Consider the following 18,805-nt stretch of genomic DNA (forward strand, 5'->3'; position numbering starts at 1 on the left):
CATGAAAGTGAAAGTGAAGTCTCTCAGTCATGTCCGACTCTTTGCATCCCCATGGACTGTAGCCTACCAGTCTCCTCCATCTATTCATGGGATTTTCCAGGCAAGAGTACTGGAATGGGTTGCCATTTCCTTCTCAAGAGGGATCTTCCTGACCCAGGGATCGAACCTGGCATTGTAGGCAGACGCTTCTACCGTCTGAGCCACCGGGGAAGTCCAGAGGTAGCATAACGATGATTAAACATTTGCTCAGAACCTTGATGTTTAATTAATATTCCAAAGTTCTCAGCATCATATAATCTGCTTATTTTCATCTTAATGCAATTATAATAAGGAAACCTTCATCTTCAGGGTATTTCAGATCAGAGATGATGGCAATGGGAAATTACAATGGCAGTATCTGAAACACACTGACTTCAAAACAGATGACTATTTTGGTTGCTGTGTTTTTGTAGCAAATCACACTTTAAAATCTTGTATTATGAAATGCTCTATTCATAAAAATGGATTTTATTACATATATAAAGCATATATGTTAGGCATAACTGTAATCACCAAATGAACATCTGCATGTCTAGAACTCAACTAAAGAAATAAAATATTACTAACTCCTAAATAAATTCTCCATCCTTTCCCTAGAACAATGATGAATATTTTCCCCATCATTCTTTAGTGTGTATTCTAAAACCTATTATCCAGTTTTTAGTTTTTTAAACTTTCTATAAATGGTGTCTTGCTATATTACACAGCAGGCTGCATATTTTGCTTAATATTATTTGTGTCTTTCATCCCTGTTAATATTCACAATGAAGATTTATATTAACAGCTGTATGAACATGAATAAGAATCACAGTTTATGAATTCATTTTGCCACTGTTTTTAGGCTTTTTGCACTCATGAACAATGCCGCAATGAATGTTTTATGTCTTCTGATGCACATGAGCAAAAGTCTAAGGTAAAAACATACAAGTGAGATTTTGGGGAAATATAGCATTGTGTCCTCAGCTTTGCTAGAGAATGCCAAAGTTCTGCAAAATGATTATAGGAATTTACTCACATACATTTAAGAAAACTGAACACTCTGGCATTATTCTCGACTCTTCTCTGGATTTCATATGGCACATCTAATCTATTAACAAATTCTACCAGTTCTACTTTCAGAATGGATCCAGAATCCAATCTCTGTGCTATCCCTTCCCACTCATGCCTATTGGGTCAGGCACCCACACTGTAGACCCTGCCCCTCCACCACTGTTACCTGTAGTAGCCTACACCTCTGTTCTGGGTTATGAACAGCTGTGTCTTGCCTCCTTCTCACCACTCTCATATTTACCTAACAAACATAACAGTTTCCATTCTGTAGTCAGAGCAGTCCTTTTAAAATTTCAGTTCATAACATTTTAGTTTTCTTCTTCAAACTATAGTAAGTTTCCTTTCTCTCTTGGACCCAAACCAATGATGTCGCTTCAGGTTACCCATCTATCACATTGCCTACATTATTCCCACTTGCCTAATTTCCCTGTTTCATTTGCCTCCTGTTATTTCTCGCATGTCAGCCAAGCCCCACCTCCCAGTGCTGGTCATTTCCTCTGTCTGAAAACTTATTCCCCAACCCCTTACACCAGACCTCCTCATAGGTCTTTCTAACCACCTTCATGTATTTATTTACAGTATTACCTTCTCAGTAAAATCTTTCCTATGCACCTTATTTAAAGTCATAATCTTGCTCCTAACTTGAATTCTTTCGTGAAGTTAAGTGTCTCTAGCTTTCTGTGTGTGTTGTTTGGCTTGCTTTTTACTGTACTCCTAATTCCTAGAACACATAGCAGAAGCACAGTAAATAATAATTACAATAATAAAAGCCAATTCATGCAATGGCTACTACTTCAGGTACCTGTAAGAAAATTATATAAATCAACTTATTTAATTTTCCCAAAGCCAATGTGGAGAGAGAGGACTTCCTGTTGCTGTGATATAAAGAGGCCAAGGGTTTCTTCTTCACAGAAAAGAAATACAGCATTGGAAAACATGAACAAAACAATTATTCCATCACACTGGAAATCAATCAAGGCAACACAACACTTTGAGAAGCATTTATTCTTGAAAAATTCCTGGAGATTCTGGTACAAACAGCAGGAACCTGGACCTTCTTGCCTGGAGCTGCTCTCAACCTCCCCTGCCAACAGCAGCTTGAGAATGGAAACCAGCTTTGCTGCCACAGGTAGATGCAATTTGTGTTGGGATAAGACAGGAAAAAAAAAAAAAAAAACAGTTTCTTCAATATAAAGTGGTGGATTTAGTTTAGAATAAATGTGGAAACCCCACAGCTTTGCAAGCTTGAGATTGTGGTCCAAGTTTGGAGTAACTGCTAGACTATCAGGATTTAACAAAAAGAAATCCCAGCAATCAAATAGACCTGGAAGGTCTGATATAGCTCTGCTATGGTTATCCGAGGAACATATCTGGCTGGCTGAGGAAGAACCTTGGAGGGGTCTTCTTGCACGAGCTTCATTTTTCAAAACAATGTTAAAAAGACATTGTCCTCTTGAATTTCAAGAAGACATTTTAAATTTTAATTACTTTATTTCTGTATTTCTAAAACTTTAAAAAATAAAATATCAGTTAAAATTATATTTTAAGATTTTTCTGTTGTATGGTGGAAAGGTAAACTTACTGGTTAACTTTTCTGTTATTTACTATTGATTATTGATTACTATTATTATTATTAGATTTAACATTTCCTAATTAATTATGAAAATAATAGGAATAGAGTGCAAGTATTTCAAACCATAAAGGAAATATATTGGGATAAAAAAGAAATCTCAAGCAGTAAGAAGGAAGGCAAGACAAGTAGGAAAACAAAAATAGATTAGGAATGTTCCTCTGAATTTAAAAAGTGGATGTATACTGAATTTTCTTGAATGTTCTTTCTGCATTTCTTGAGGTCTTACATTTTTCTCTTTCTATCATTAATATGATGAGTGCAGTAATAGAATTTTTAAATGTAAAGTGAAATTTGCGCTTCTGGCATAAGCCCAATGTGGTAGTAAATTCAGTCTGCAAACCCATGACTTCAGTAAACAGATGCCCTCAGGAGAGATCCTTGCTTCAAAGTTTCTTTATTTCTCTGAAGTTCTGTTTTCTCCTTATTTGAACAGGTTCTATGGGTGCCAGGGCTTCCCTGGGGGCTCAGAAAGGCATCTGCCTGCAGCGCTGGAGACCCAGGTTCATTCTCTGAGGCAGGAAGATCCCCTGGAGAAGGAAATGGCTACCACTCCAGTATTCCTGCTTGGAGAATTCCACGGACAGAGGAGCCTGGTGGGCTACAGTCCATGGGTTCGCAGAGTCAGCTGACTAACACTTTCACTTTCACTATGGGTGCCAATTTCTTTTCAGCAATATTTCATCCAGCATTGCTAGTTGTTTTTTTACCATATTTCTTTAAGTTTATCTAGTTTACCATTGCATTGGAAATAGAAACCAAGTATGTAATTTTATAAATAAAATTCAACATAAGCTTCTTTATTCAAACAAGGAATGCTATTCATAAGTACTCTTGGAAATTATATTATTAAAATGCTCTATGATTTTAATTTGCTTAAAGCTAGACTTCCTATGTTCAAATCTTGGTTGTACATTTTATACCTGCAGGAATGAATTATTAGTCAATTTCAGAAATGTAAGTTGAGAACTTTATGCAAATCTAAAATTTACCCCTGTGTGCAACACAATAAAGTTTATTAGAAAGAGAGCAATTGTACTTAATCCAATTCTGACACAGAGTTTTCCTTTATAACAAATAGGTTCTAAGCGATGGGTTGATGTTTGGGGTTCACTGTTGTTTATTTTAGTTAAAACTTTCTTAGAGAAGAGTGCGTTTTGGTCAATTGGATTCTTGGATTTATTGAATATAAATATTTCAACTCAATTTTTTTCATACTTTCTTGAAAGATACGGGACAGTATAATAGCATGCAGTGGGAAAAACCTTGGGTAGAGAATCAGTTTTGACTCTAGTGCTTAGAAGCTGTATGATCTTCTATTTCCAGACTGCAAAATGAGCGTAATATTTTCCACTTCAAAAGACAGTTATAAAAGGAAAGAGGATAATACATGTAAAATGCCTGGTACATAGGAGGCGTTTCAGAAATCTTGTTTCCCTCCTGTCTTCTTTCTATTTCTGAAAATATGTTCATTTGTTTTCCTTTCTGAATAAATAGATTCAAAGTGAAGTTTATTCATTCACTCTTTCATTCGAAAACACATTCAATAAATAACTTTAAAGCACCTATGATATGCCAGGGACATATTTCTTCAGTAGCAAATTACAAATGATCTTTCCAACTCATGAGTGAAACTGTCAGGCAAAGAAATAACTTAGTAAAACTGAAAAAAAAAACCAACTCAAATCTCTGACACAAAGTCTTGCTTTCCTAGTGCAACACAATCTATTTGGAAAGCCTGAAACACAGGATCAAAAGCACCTCTAGTAATCAACAGGAGGGTACTGTGCCATGTAAAACTTGGTCACGCTTTTACTGTCCCATCCTTCCTTCACATCCACTTTCCTGTCACCCACGTCAACACTTCCACAGCCTACATGGCACAAACAGAGCAGAATTTCTTTTTATTTAACAGACAGACCAATTTTCTTATGAATAGTCAAAGTCTTATGAATAGTCAATTTTCTTATGAATAGCCAAATTATAAATACCTCTAAGAGCTTGCATATTTTGTAAAAGAGGAAATCTGGGGATAAAAACAATCAAACATCTCAGAGGAGGCATTAGGACAGAGAGGGATGGGAGAAGGCCTCATAAACAACTGTACCTTGAGCAGCTAACTCTTTCCACCTCTCTTTGTTCTGCTGGATGATGTCCACCAGGTTGTTTTTGAAGCTCTTCAGGTCCACGCTGGCAAGGGAGTAGTCGGGGGAGTAGGTTCCATCATTCGTGGTGCCTTTCATATTTGATCGTCTAAAGGAATCAGCAACATGAGATAACATATAGGTTATTGAGCTAATAGTAACCACCAAAGAAACCAGAAAATGCCGAGGGCAGAATATAGGATGAGGAAGCAAGGCCTGAAACACTTCACAAAACCAGCTGGAGAAGCAGGAAGGTAGCAGCCAGACCCAGGGCTGCTCACCACACACCTTCCTTCCCTCGTGGACAGGGCCAGAGCCGCAGGTCATAATCCAACAGCATGTGTTACAGGGTGGGGATGGCAGTGGGTGAGGCCTAAATAGAGGAGCAGAATCTTGAGACAGCTGACTTCGTGGTGAGTCCACTGGTGAACATCACAAAATAGACATCAGCGTTCTGGAGCTCAAAGTCAGATAACCGTCCCTGCCCCTCCTTCCATCATTTAATCACCAGGCTAACCTGGATCTTTCTCAGGTAGAACATCCCCTCTGTTTCTTCACTAGGGCAACATTTAAGGAACCTGTTGGTATGTTATTAGGAACAGCTATGTGTTCATATATGCAAGAATTTAGCATAATTTTTCTGCAACTGGATGTTTTAAATAATATCCTTTAACACATTTATCAATAAAAAAAATCTAGATTGAAATGTTTTAAATTGTATATAAATGAACTTTACTATTACATATTATCCAGATCCATTGTATTCATGTCATTTAAAAGGTTAACTTTGAAGTAGGCATCTTTCTAGATATACAAGTGGTCTGTGATTAATTTGTTTGTTAGCAACACAACATAATTCCCCTCTCCCAACTGCGTACCACGATTGGATATGTTAATATACCCAGGATATAATTCACACATTTCAATAAAAATTCAAATAATATTTATTATCCTGAGTACTGAATAAGATTCTGTAATACTCTTTAGTATTAAACTTGGATATTTTTCCTAGTGGACATCAAGTTCCTAATTTCAAAGGCAGATGCAATATATTATAGAGCCATTAGGTGGCAATACTACCTAGTAATTCTAAGAATTTCCTGCTTAATGTAAGGAATAATAAAGATAATTATAAGTAAAAGAGAAAAGACACAAAAAAAGAAAACAATCAAACCTGCTTGCTCCATAGGAAGGAGTTTTGGTTTTCGAGTCTTCCTCTATAAGAGGAATAATAATTTTCTCTGTTGAGTCTGTCAGAAGAGAAAATGTTGGTTCTACTATGAAATCAATGAAACCTACAAAAGCAAAAAACATAAATAAATATCAATAAAGTCAAGTGATATAATTTCCTAAATTCTAAATTGGTAATAATTCAGATCTAACCTCCTGATAGCAATTTTCAACTACAATGTTGGCTTAGCTTACCCCTTGCAATTAATTTTAATCCAATAACACAATCTTTAGGAGAGTTTAAATGCTCTACAAAATCATCTCTCAAGCAGTAAAAATGGGATACAATTTAAACTTGCTAACTCAAGTGTATTGAGTTTCCTGTTAATATTCAGCCTCATTATTGTTAACAATAATTTCAGACTAACCAGAGTCAATTTGTTTTTCACTGTTAATGAGAGGGATCACTCTCCTTTCTAAAAAATCTTCACTTGTTTGTTGAATTTTGTTATTGACCAACAAGACATAATATCCAAGCTTCAAAGAAACTAAATAGTTGGACTGTTTTTTCAAGCCACAGGAAGGCAACCACTTTTTTTTTTTTTTCTCTCATACTATATCAGTCAGAGCTTTCTGCCAGTGAGGTAATATTTCAAATAGCTGTTTATTATTCTCGGGATACAAAATGTTAGTTCACAGAGCGTGGGTGTATTCTGTTAAATCTGTCAGAGAACAGTAACATCTCCAGGAGACAGCATTAATCCCATCACTTTGAGTTGTCAGGACTGAATAAAGACTTTTACATTTAAAGTACTCATCAAACTAGAAAATGACAGACACAGAGAATGGGGCATGGTCCTCTAGGGAGCATTTACTACCTGTGTTTAGGTGGAGAAGAAGACAAGCTCTGTGTACATTCAACACCCGAGGGCCCAGGAGAAGTGTGGCGCTGGAAATCAAATGTTTGTTGCCTTAAACACAACTGGGAGCAACAGACCATCATCTGAATATAAGAGAACGCTGTGGGGATGCTTTTTCAATGACAGTGTCCTGGGAAATATCTACATTTAAAAAATATCCTATTCATCAGGAACTTGGATAAAGCAATTTCCATTTCAAGCAATTGGATTCACCATAGTGTATATTAAGGTACATTTTTAATTCAAAAAACTTCAGTAGTTTTGTGTCTTAATTGATGACTTCAAGTTAAGTCACTGTTAATTGACCACCAGGGTGTTCTTTCAAGTTTTGTCTGTGGTTTTAAATGCTTGGGATCTAGAGACTGTCAAATGTGTCACCTTTACTAACATGGGAGCAATTACAGTACAGCAACAAGCCTCAGAAACTTAATTTTTCTCAGTCTGCCCACGGAGGCCCTTAACCTGCCGCATCCACACCTTGTAAACGATGAGAGGCACCTGTGTTACGGTAGCTAGGAAAACAGCTATTGGAACACGGGTAGGAAGGGGGAAAGGTGAGCACAAGAAGCTTTCTGACAGGTGATCACCAGTTTGGAGGAGGCGCTGCAGGACCAACTACAGAGGTAGGGCGGTGATTCTTTCATTTATTGGTCATAGATGCCAGAAATGAAGATGCTGGCCCAGGGAACACCATTTTAGTATATTAATAGCAATAATATGTTCTAATCATGGGCTGGATTTGAAGTTCCCAACATAAACACAAATGAAAAGAATAAATAAGGTTGGGAACAATGTCATTTTACAAATTTCCTGTTGTTGGTTTCCCTAACATATTCATATCCTAAGATTTTTTTCCCAAAAGAATATGAGCTAGTACATTAGGCATATTATTCAAATTTAGTGATAACAGAACGGATACATTAATATCTTCATTGGATTATTCCATATATAAAGAATTAAATTACAGAAAATAATCAGCAACAAAACAACAAAAAATGCTGTCTCTTGCACAGAAAGAGAAGAAAGTTCTGTGTTTTATAAAAGGATTACAAAGAGAATAACAATTATTAACTAATTCTGCTCTGTTGATTCATTTTGTGAGAACGTTTCAAAATTCTTACCATTCACCTCCATATAGATCAGTCTAAAGATTAAATTTATCATGCATATGGAGTAGATTTTCATGAGTGAACAACACTGTGTATCCATATGAAAACTAACAGGCACACACTCGCTCTCCATAACCACCAATTCTCAGCATTACCTATTTGGGACTGGGCCACCATCGTTGACTTCCGATCGCAAAGCGGGGAAAATGGAAGCCCTAATTCAGCTTCTTTATCTCCCTACAGAAAGAAAAGCCCATTAGTATAGATTTGGTGTGGAGAAACTAAGCTAAGAGCAACTTAGATAAAAAATCTTAAAAAGTTGCATATTTTATTTCATAATTGGCTTTGTGTATTTATTATAAAACCAAAAGCTGTTATTCAAGTTCTTATAACTTTACTGAGTTGGTCTCCCTTTGGGGATGTGTTGTATAAGGCACACATTGCAGAAGTAAAATAACATGAACATTTTCAGCACCTGGAGACTCTGCACTGCTATTCTAGAGAGAGAAACCTTTGTTCTTTGGAATTTCCTAAAGTCGCCATAAGCTAGTCATCTTGGTATGTTATTTGGCATTGGACAATCCAGCTCATGAATTTTCTGCTTTTTTCCCCCAATGCCAAATAACATCAGCAGATCTTCAGTATCAAGAATTCATGATTGGACTCCTTTTAAACTTACGAGGGACCTCCTTGGCTCAGCAGTAAAGAATCTGCCTGCAATACGCGAGACCCAGGTTTCATCCCTGGGCCAGGAAGACCCCTGGAGGGGGGCCTGGAAACCCACTCTAGTACTCTTGCCTAGAGAATCGCATGGACAGAGGAGCCCGGCAGGCTGCAGTCCATGCGGTCGCACAGAGTAGGACGTGGCTGAAGCGACTAAGCAGCAGCCGCTTGGTGGTCTAGTGGCTAAGGCACCACCCTCCCAAAGCAGAGGACCTGCGTTTGATTCCTGCTTGGGGAACTGGATCCTGATACTGCATCTGAGAATTCATATGCTGCAACTAAGACCCATACAGTCAAATAAATAAAATTAAACACTTTAAAAAAAAAGTGTATTAGCATTTTGAAAGATCTTTCTACCTATAAACCAAGTTTTATTGAAGCTCCCACAGTAAGTAATGAGGAACATAGTCAATATTCTTACATTCTGTTTGCATGTGAGTGAAAGTCACTCAGTCGTGTCTGCCTCTTTGTGACCCCATGGACTATACCGTCTATGGAATTCTCCAGGCCAGAGTACTGGAGTGGGTAGCCTTTCCCTTCTCGAAGGGATCCGCCCAACCCAGGGATCGAACAGAGGTCTCCTACATTGCAGGCACATTCTTCACCAGCTGAGCCACAGGGAAGCCCCAGAATACTGGAGTGGGTAGCCTATCCCTTCTCCAGCAGATCTTCCCGACCCAGGAATTGAACTGGGGTCTTCTGCATTGCAGGCAGATTCTTTATCAACTGAGCTACTGTTTGCATAAATCTTATTTTAATATAATCTTATCAAAGAAAATTGAAATATCAATTTTTTTTTACTATTTGATCTTATCAACTGTAGATTAATTGAACACAAATATTGAACAACTCCATTTTTGGGGGGGAGGCTAAATATCACAAGAGATAATAGATTTAAAGGTGGTTACTACGTACAAAACTTTTTTACTATGATAGCATGACTGCATGCTCAGTTGCTTTGTCGTGTCAGACTCTTTGTGACCCCATGGACTGTAGCCTGCCAAGCTCCTCTGGCCTTGAAATTTTCTAGGCAAGAATACTGAAGTGGGTTGCTATTTCCTCTTCCAGGGGATCTTCCCACCCCAGGAACAGAACCTGCATTTCTTGTGTCTCCTGCATTGGCAGGATACTTTACCACAGTGCCACCTGGGAAGCCCTTAATTATGATAAGCTTTATCAAACATTGGCTCTTTGCATTCAAGGAGATTTGAAAGAGGAGAGAGGATACTTTGAGAGTATACTCTTGAAGAGGGGAGAGGACAGATGGAATTCTGCAGTCAAGAATACTGGACTGGAGTGGGAGGGGGGTTCAGGATGGGGAACATATGTAAATCCATGGCTGATTCATGTCAATGTATGGCAAAAACCATTACAATATTGTAAAGTAATTAGCCTCCAACTAATAAAAATAAATGGAAAAAAAAAAAGACAGAATGGGGGGACACATGTACACCTGTGGCTGATTCATGTCGATGTGTGGCAAAACCCACCACAATATTGTAAAGTAATTTGCCTCCAATTAAAATAAATTAATTAATTTTTAAAATTATTTAAAGGAAAAAAAAAAAAAGAAGAATACTGGAGTGGGTTGCCATGCCCTCCTCCAGGGGATCTTCCCAACCCAAGGATCGAACCTGGGTCTCTGACATAGCAGGTAGATTCTTTATTCTTCCCTGAGCCACCAGGGAAGCCCCATAAGACCACTATTAGGACATATGATCTGGTCCTAAGATCAGGGGACAAAAGGGAGTGGCGTACATTTAGTGGCAGAGCCCATGTTACAAGGCAGCACCTGTCTGAGAAATTCTGTTCCCTTTGCTTTCTCTAACATCTTTTCATCATGATCTTTACATTATGTCAATGTGTGGCTTTAAAGTTTTTACTGATGATATTTTTTGGTGCAATTCCTCTGATCCATGCCTCTGATTAAGAGGGGCAGAAAGTTTGAAATCAGAATTGCTCAGGAAGATCTAATATGGTCACCAAAGAATTAGTAGGCCAAGTAGCTACAAACAAGAATGTTTCACTATGTCACAAGTTGTAGAAAATAGAGATAGAATTGCTGTGACCTCTCCCAGGAAACTTCATCATTTCCCAAGAGAATAACATCCATTCCTTTTGGAATTAATAGTTATACTTGGCTTAAGGGACAAAGTCCTGGAGTCACAAGACACAAAGTTGTATCACTGCTATCTCTGTTCCTTCAGACAAACCAGTCACAGGCTTTGCAGAAACGAATTCTCCTCCTCTGTTAACTAACTCTGATTTCAGTTGACTCATTGTAGGAATAAGGATATAATAGCATCTATCTAATAGAGTTATCCTGAGGTTATCTAAGATAATATATATGAAGTTTAAGGATACTACCTAATATATAGTCAGTAGTCAGTAAATATTAACTAATAAAAATCAGAGCTGGTTAGACAGCATCACTGACTCAATGGACATGAATTTAAGCAAACTTCATTAAGATAGTGGAGGACAGAGGAACTGGATGCTGCAGTCCCTGGGGTCACAAAGAGTTGGACGTGATTTAGCAACTGAACAACAACAACAACAAAAATCATAGTAGAAAAAGCACCTGCAAATTAGAGGTATTTATGATGTGTGATGCATATCTTGGATGGTGTTAAACTACAAGAAAAAGGATTGGTACTTAGTTTACTTCTAATGGACTGGGGCATTGGCGTTCCCTTTCTATTGCCTAGATGTAACTGACATAACAGGAATTCTATTTCTGAAACATTAATTTGTAGGCAGCATGGGGGTGGCTTGGGATGAGTTAAGGATGAGGCTTGTGCTTCAAAACTGAATGAAAAGGAGACTTTGGGACTACAGATAGAAATAAGACAACCTGTATGAGGGCTTGATTGAAAGACTATTATGAATTTTATTTTAACATGTTGAGAATAAAGTAAAAGAATAATATCATTAATAGCTTGTTAAATAAAATGACATTACTATTATTAAAATAGAAATAAAGCTACTTATACACCTCATGGGAAATGCAATACTGTAAATTCCTAATTGGCATATGCAAAGATGATTAATTGCTTTTATTAGTTACAGTGTTGGTGATATTTTTAAAGATTTAGATTTATATCATTTAAATTCCTTGACCTGAAAATGATCATTTGTGCCTTATAAAGGCATTGGGATGATTTATTTTCCATGAACTAAATTTCATAAAATGCTGGATGCTAAAATTTTCATATAGGACTTAGGCATTTGACAAACATATGCAGAGAACTTCCTACAGATGAAGTAGGAGATTTTATATTATACTTGCTTCCTGTACTCCACAATTGATTTAGAATATTAAACTTCCACTGCTAAACACATTGAATGCTAAGGTGAGTTAATTATTTATTTGTAAATATTTCAAAGTGTTATTTATTCTTTAGGGTGAATAAAGGCCATGAGCACAAGATTAGTAGGGGGCCTTGTAGCCAGATTCTGAGGGAACCAGGAACCCTAGAGGACAAGGGAGACGCCTAAGGGAAAGGGAAAGATATGTAAAGAGGGAGTCAGGATCCCTGAAGATGAGTTTGACAGACTTAACAATTTTCTTATTCTGTCCCTGAATAGGGAACATTTACTTTTCATCAAAGTGAAATCAGGGTCAAAAGCAATAGACACTGTGTAAGTCAACTGGTTTATATATTTTTGGGGGTTGTGCTTTCATTTGAGGATGCTAACCATAGGAAGCCAAAAAATACTTTTAAAAATAAAAAAACTTACTGAATACATGTATATTCTGATGCATTGAATCAGATAAGTGGCTGATGCAAAATTTTAGGTCCCTAGGTCATTAAAATCCTAAAAGATAATGTTGTTAAAGTGTTGTACTCAATATATTAGCAAATTTGAAAATATCAGCAGTGGCCAAAAGGCTGGAAAAGGCCAACTTTCATTCCAGTCCCAAAGAAGGGCAATGCTAAAGGATGTTGGAACTAATGCACAATCGCACTCATTTCACATGCTAGCAAGGTTACGTGAAAAACCATTCAAACTGGGCTTCTGCAGTACACGAACCGAGAACTTCCAGATGTACAAGCTGGGCTTAGAAAAGGCAGAAGAACCAGAGATCAAATTGCCAACATTCGCTGGATCATGGTGAAAGCAGGGGAATTCCAGAAAAACATCTACTTTTGTTTCGTTGGCTACACTAAAGTCTTTGACTGTGTGGATCACAACAACTGTGAAATATTCTTAAAGCGATGGGAATATGAGTCCACTTTACTTGCTTCCTGAGAAACTTGTATATAGACCAAGAAGCAACAGTTAGAACTCGACATGGAACAATGGAGAAGATCAAATTTGGGAAAGGAGTACAACAAGGCTGTATGTTGTAACCTTGCATATTTAACTTACATGTAGAGTGTATATGTACGTGATCAGTCATGTCCAACTTTTTGTGATGCTATGGACTGTAGCCTGCCAGATTCCTCTGTCCAGGGAATTTTCCAGCAGGAGTACTGGAGTGGATTTCCATGCCCTCCCCCAGGGGATCTTTCTGACCCAGGGACTGAACCGGAAACTCCCATTGGCAGGCAGATTCTTTACCCCTGTGCTACCTCGGAAGCCTTAGGTGTGCAGAGCATATCATGCAAAATGCCAGGCTGGATGAATCACAAACTGGAATCAAGATTTCTGGGAGAAATATCAACAACCTCAGATATACATATTATACCACCCTAAAGGCAGAAAATGAAGAGAAATTAAAGAATCTCCTGATAAGGGTGAAAGAGGAGAGCGAAAAAGCTGTCTTAAAACTCAACATTAAAAAAAACTAAGATCATAGGATCTGGCCCCATCACTTCACGGCAAATAGAAGGGAAAAAAGTGGAAATAGGGACAGATTTTTTTTTCTTGGGCTCCAAATTTACCGTAAACAGTGACTGGAGCCATAAAATTAAAAGGTGCTTCCTTCTTGGAAAGAAAGTTATCACAAACCTAGACAGCATATTAAAAAACAGAGATATCACTTTGTTGACAAAGGTCTATATAGTCAAAGTTATGATTTTTCTAGTAGACATGTACTGATGTAGAATTGGACCATAAAGAAGGCTGAGCACCAAAGAACTGATGCTTTTGAGTTGTGGTGCTAGAGAAGACTCTTGAGAGTCCCTTGGACAGCAAGGAAATCAAACCAATCATTCCAAAGGAAATCAGTCCCAAATATTCATTGGAAGGACTAATGCTGAAACTCCAAATTTTGGCTACCTCATGTGAAGAGCTGACTCATTGGAAAAGACCCTAAGGCTAGGAAAGATGGAGGGATGGAGGAGAAGAGAGCAGCAGAGGATGAGATGGTTAGATAGCATCACAGACTCAATGGATGTGAATTTGATCAAACTCTAGGAGCTAGTGAAGGACAGGGAAGCCTGGCATTCTGTAGTCCCTGGGGTTGCAGAGTTGGACTTTGCTTAGCAACTGAATAGAGCAGAACAGAGACCACTAAACTCAATTATTTAACCAACAACTTAGTTATGCCTCTGAATAAATGCATCTTTTCTTGGAGATGAGCCTGTAGGTAGGGGTTGAGAAAGTGGTTCCATCAACTTGGAAACTCAAGTAGCCTGATGTGCTCAGGCCTGATAGTTTATGTCTGTCTTAGCAATTCCCTTGGGGGTTGTTGGAATTTCTTCTTTGAAATGCCATAAAAAAGAACTAGTACAGGTATACCTTGGAGATATTCTAGGTTGGGTTTCAGACCACCAAAATAAAGCAAGCACTGTAATAAAGTGAGTTATATTAGTTTTTATGTTTCCTAGTGCAAAGCAAGCATTGCAATAAAGTGAGCTATGATTTTTTTTGTTTCCTAGTGTATATAAAAGTTATGTTTATACCATACTGTAGTCTAATGTAGTCTAATAAGTGTGTACTCACATTATGCCTAAAAAAGCAATATACATAGGTTAATTAAAAAATACTTTATTGATAGAAATTTTAGCCATCATCTGAGTCTTCAGGGATTTGTAATCTTTTTGCTAGTGGAGGGTTTTGAGTACTGATGGCTGCTTACTGATCAGGGTGGTAGTTGCTAAAGGTTGGGTGGCTGTGCCATTTCTTAAAATAAGAACACAATGAATGCGGCACATCAATTGACTCTTCCTTTCATGAATGGTATTTCTGTAACACGTGGTGTTGTTTGACAGCATTTTACCCATAGCAGAATTCTTTCAAAATTGAAGTAAACCCTCTCAAACTCTGCCACTGCTTTATCAACTAAGCTTATGTAATATTCTAAATCCTCTGTTGTCATTTCAACAATTTTCACAGCATCTTCACCATGAATAGTTTCCATATCAAGAAATCACTTTTTTGGCTCATCCATCAGAAGCAACTCCTCATGAATTGAAGTCTTATTATGATATTGCAGCAATTCAGTCACATTTTCAGGCTTCACATCTAATTCTAACTTTCCTGTTATTTCCACATCTACAGTTACTTCCTCCACTGAAGTCTTGAACTCCTCCAAATCATCCCTGAGGGTTAGAATCAACTTTTATTAAACTCCTGTTAATGTCAATATCTTGACTTTTTACATGAATAACAAATGTTCTTAGTGGCATCTGGAATAGTGAATTCTTTCCAGAAGGTTTTCATTTGCTTTGCTCAGATCCATCAGAGGAATCACTATCTATGGCAGATATAGTTTTATGAAATGTAATTCTTACATAATAAGACTTGAAAGTGGAAATTATTCCTTGATCCATGGCTGCAGAATGGATGTTGTGTTAATAGGCATGAAAACAACATTATCTTGTACATCTCTATCAAAGCTCTCAGATAACCGGTGCATTGCCAACGAACAGTAATAATTTAAAAGGAATCTTTTCCTGAGCAGTGGGTCTCAGCAATGGCCTTAAAATACGCAGTAAAGCATATTGTCAACACATGTGCTATCATTCAGGCTTTATTGTTCCATTTATAGGGTACAGGTAGAACAAACTTAGCATAATTCTTAAGGGCTTCCCTGGTGGCTCAGATGGTAAAGAGTCAGCCTGCAATGTGGGAGACCCAGGTTCTAGACCTAGGTTGGGAAGATCTCCTGGAAAAGGAAATGACTACCCACTCCAGTATTCTTGCCTGGAAAACCCCGTGGATGGAGGAGACTGGCAGGTTACAGTCATGGGATTACAAAGAGTTGGATACAACTGAGCGACTAACACTAGGGGCCCTAAGGATTTTCAAACAGTAAATGAGCAATGGCTTCAACTTTAAGTCACCGGTTGCATTAGCCCCTAACAAATGAGTCAGCCTTTGAAGCTTTGAAGCCAGTCATGTACTTCCTCTTCAGCTATGAAAGTCCTAGATGGCATCTTCTTCCCATAGAAAGCTGTTTCCTTACATTGAATATTTGTTGTTTAGTGAAGCAACCTTCCTAATTGTCCTGTTTAGATCTTCTGGGTATCTTGAAGCACTTACTGCTTCACTTTGCACTTTTATGTTATAGAGATAGCTTCTTTCCTTTAACCTCAGGAACCAGCCTCTGCTAGCTTCAAGTGTTTCTTCTGTAGCTTCCTCCCCTCTCTCAGCCTTCATAGATTTGAAGAGAGCTAGAGCCTTATTCTGCATTAGGCTTTGGCTTGAGGGAATATTGTGGCTTTTTTTATCTAACTAGACCACTAAAACTTTCTCCATATCAGTAATAAAACTGTTTTGCTTTCTCATCATTCATGTGTTCACTGCAGTAGCACTTTTAATTTTCTTCAAGAACTTTTTATTTGCATCCGCAACTTGGCTAATCTGCAAAAGAGGCCCAGCCTTCAGCTCATCTCAGCTTCTGATGTGCTTTTCTATTAAGCTGGGCTTCCCACGTGGCTCAGATGGTAAAGAATCTTCCTGTAGTGCAGGAGACCTGGGTTCAATCCCTGGGTTGGGAAGATCCCCTGGAGAAGGGAATCTCTAGTATTCTTGCCTGGAGAATTCCATGGACAAGGGAGCCTGGCAGGTTATAGTCCATGAGGTCACAAAGAGTCGGACATGACTGAGTGACTAACACATACATTCTATTAAGCTTAATCATTTCTAGCTTTCGATTTAAAGTGAGAGATGCGCAACTCTTCCTTTCCCGTGAACACTTTGAGGCCATTATAGGATTGTTAATTTGTCTAATTCCAATAATGTCTTGTTTCAGGGAATAGGGAAGCCCAAGGAGAAGGAGAGAGACAGGGGAATGGTCAGCTAGTCAGTGAGTGGTCAGAACACAAGCAACACTTATTAATTAATATCACCTTCTTGCATAGGAGTAGTTTGTGGCACCCCAAAATGATTACAATAGTAACATCAAAGGTCACTGATCATATAATACATATAACAAATACATATAATAATAACATGTATAGTAATAGTGAAAAATATATAACAAATACATATGTTGTTATTTAGTTGCTGAGTCGTGTCTGACTCTTTTGCAACCTGGCAGGACTGTAGCCTGCCAGGCTCCTTCTGTCCATGAGATTTCCCAGGCAAGAATCTTGGAGTGGGTTGCCATTTCCTTCTCCAGGGGATCTTTCCAACCCAGGGATTGAGACTCTATCTCCTGCACTGGCAGGTGGGTTTTTGTTTTTTTACTACTGAGCCACCAGAGAAACCTCAACAAATATATGTATAACAATAAAAAAATAAAAACATGTAATACTGTGAGAATTACCAAAACGTGACACAAAGACATGAGGTAAACAAATGCTATCAGGAAAATGTCACTGATAGACGTGCTATATGCAGGATTGCCACAAACTTTCAATTTGTAAAACAAAACAAAAAAAGTAGTATCTGCAAAGCACAATAAAATGAGGTACAATAAATGAATTATGTCTGTAATTGTTTTAACTCTTCCTTAACAGAGTGAAATGCTCTGACAGCTGTCAACAAGATGTCAAATCCAGTCATTTAATGGCACGTTTTTCTATTTTCATTTTTGCATTTTCTCTGAAGCCAAAACAATTTCTATAGTTTTAAAGTAATAAAGAAGATTAAAAAAAGGGTGAAGTACAGATATCTTGAGAAATCTCTTTCACTTTTAAAAGCTCACTGAAGAGCTTTTAATCTCAGAAGCAACATCGACAGCAAGCACATAGCAAGCTCCTGACCACAGGCATGAAGGGCACTCTAAGACTAAGGGTAGAATTTGAGGGGTCACTAGTTCTATAGGGAAATTTAATTGTGAAAGGAGGAGAAGATGCACTAGTTTGGCCTTGAAACAACTTACTTAAGGGAGTTAGCTCATCTAATTACTTTCCTTCATTCCTTCTAAAAAATGGGCCCTTCTACATGCACCACAACTAGAGTTTGCACACCACTACAAAAGATTCCACACGACACAAGGAAGGTCCCACATGCTGCAGCTAAGACTTGGCCCAGTCAAATAAATAAATAAAAATAAAACAACTGTGTGAGTCATGGCCGAGACCCCATAGATTGCTTCAGGTTGGAGCTGGTCACCAGAGAGAATAATCACATGATTAGAGGCCTGGAATACTGGGGCAGCCTGCTCTCCTGGTATGAAAGGAGGGCTGGAGATTGACTTCCATTATATTGACCAATGATTTAATCAATCATGCCTATGTAATGAACCCCCCATAAAAACTCCTGACCCCAAAGCTGAGCAGCACATGTTGGTTGGTGAACACACCCTGTCTCTATGGGGAGAGAGCATGGAAGATCCATGTCTGGGACCCTTCCAAACCTTGCCCTTTTCCGTCCTTATTTGGTTGTTCTGAGTTGTATTCTTTATAATAAAATTATAATTGTTAAGTGTAGAAATTTCCTGAGTTACTTGACTCACTATACTCTAGAACCCCAAGTGGGAGTAGAAACCGAAGAGGGACACCATAGAGGAAAAAACATGTATACATGTTGTAGAGAATGCTGGTCATTCTCCATGTTGATGAAATAAAAATTCACATTTTAAGGCAATACAAGGAAAATTTAAACATAATTTTTTGCTCTGCCCATTTGGGCCTTTTCCCTCCCCTCAACTGTCCATTGTGCATGTGCATTATGTATTAA

The 18,805-nt window shown here is 38.0% G+C and overlaps 1 protein-coding gene across 3 annotated transcripts in view; it reads right to left on the reverse strand.

Annotated features, from left to right (window-relative positions):
• The window catches only part of PDE1A (phosphodiesterase 1A), a 285,493-nt gene that overhangs the window by 40,613 nt on the left and 226,075 nt on the right, over positions 1 to 18,805 (reverse strand). For 2 of the 3 annotated variants that reach the window (XM_065931884.1, XM_065931883.1), the window contains exons 11-13: positions 8,218 to 8,299; positions 6,038 to 6,158; positions 4,827 to 4,972 (exon numbers count right to left, since the gene is read on the reverse strand). In XM_065931884.1, coding sequence (XP_065787956.1) covers positions 4,827 to 4,972; positions 6,038 to 6,158; positions 8,218 to 8,299 — 349 coding nt within the window. The remainder of the gene's footprint in view (positions 1 to 4,826; positions 4,973 to 6,037; positions 6,159 to 8,217; positions 8,300 to 18,805) is intronic. The other variant, XM_065931885.1, reaches the window with a different exon arrangement.

Source organism: Muntiacus reevesi, chromosome 3 (genome assembly GCF_963930625.1).
Source record: "Muntiacus reevesi chromosome 3, mMunRee1.1, whole genome shotgun sequence".
Lineage (NCBI taxonomy): Eukaryota > Metazoa > Chordata > Mammalia > Artiodactyla > Cervidae > Muntiacus > Muntiacus reevesi.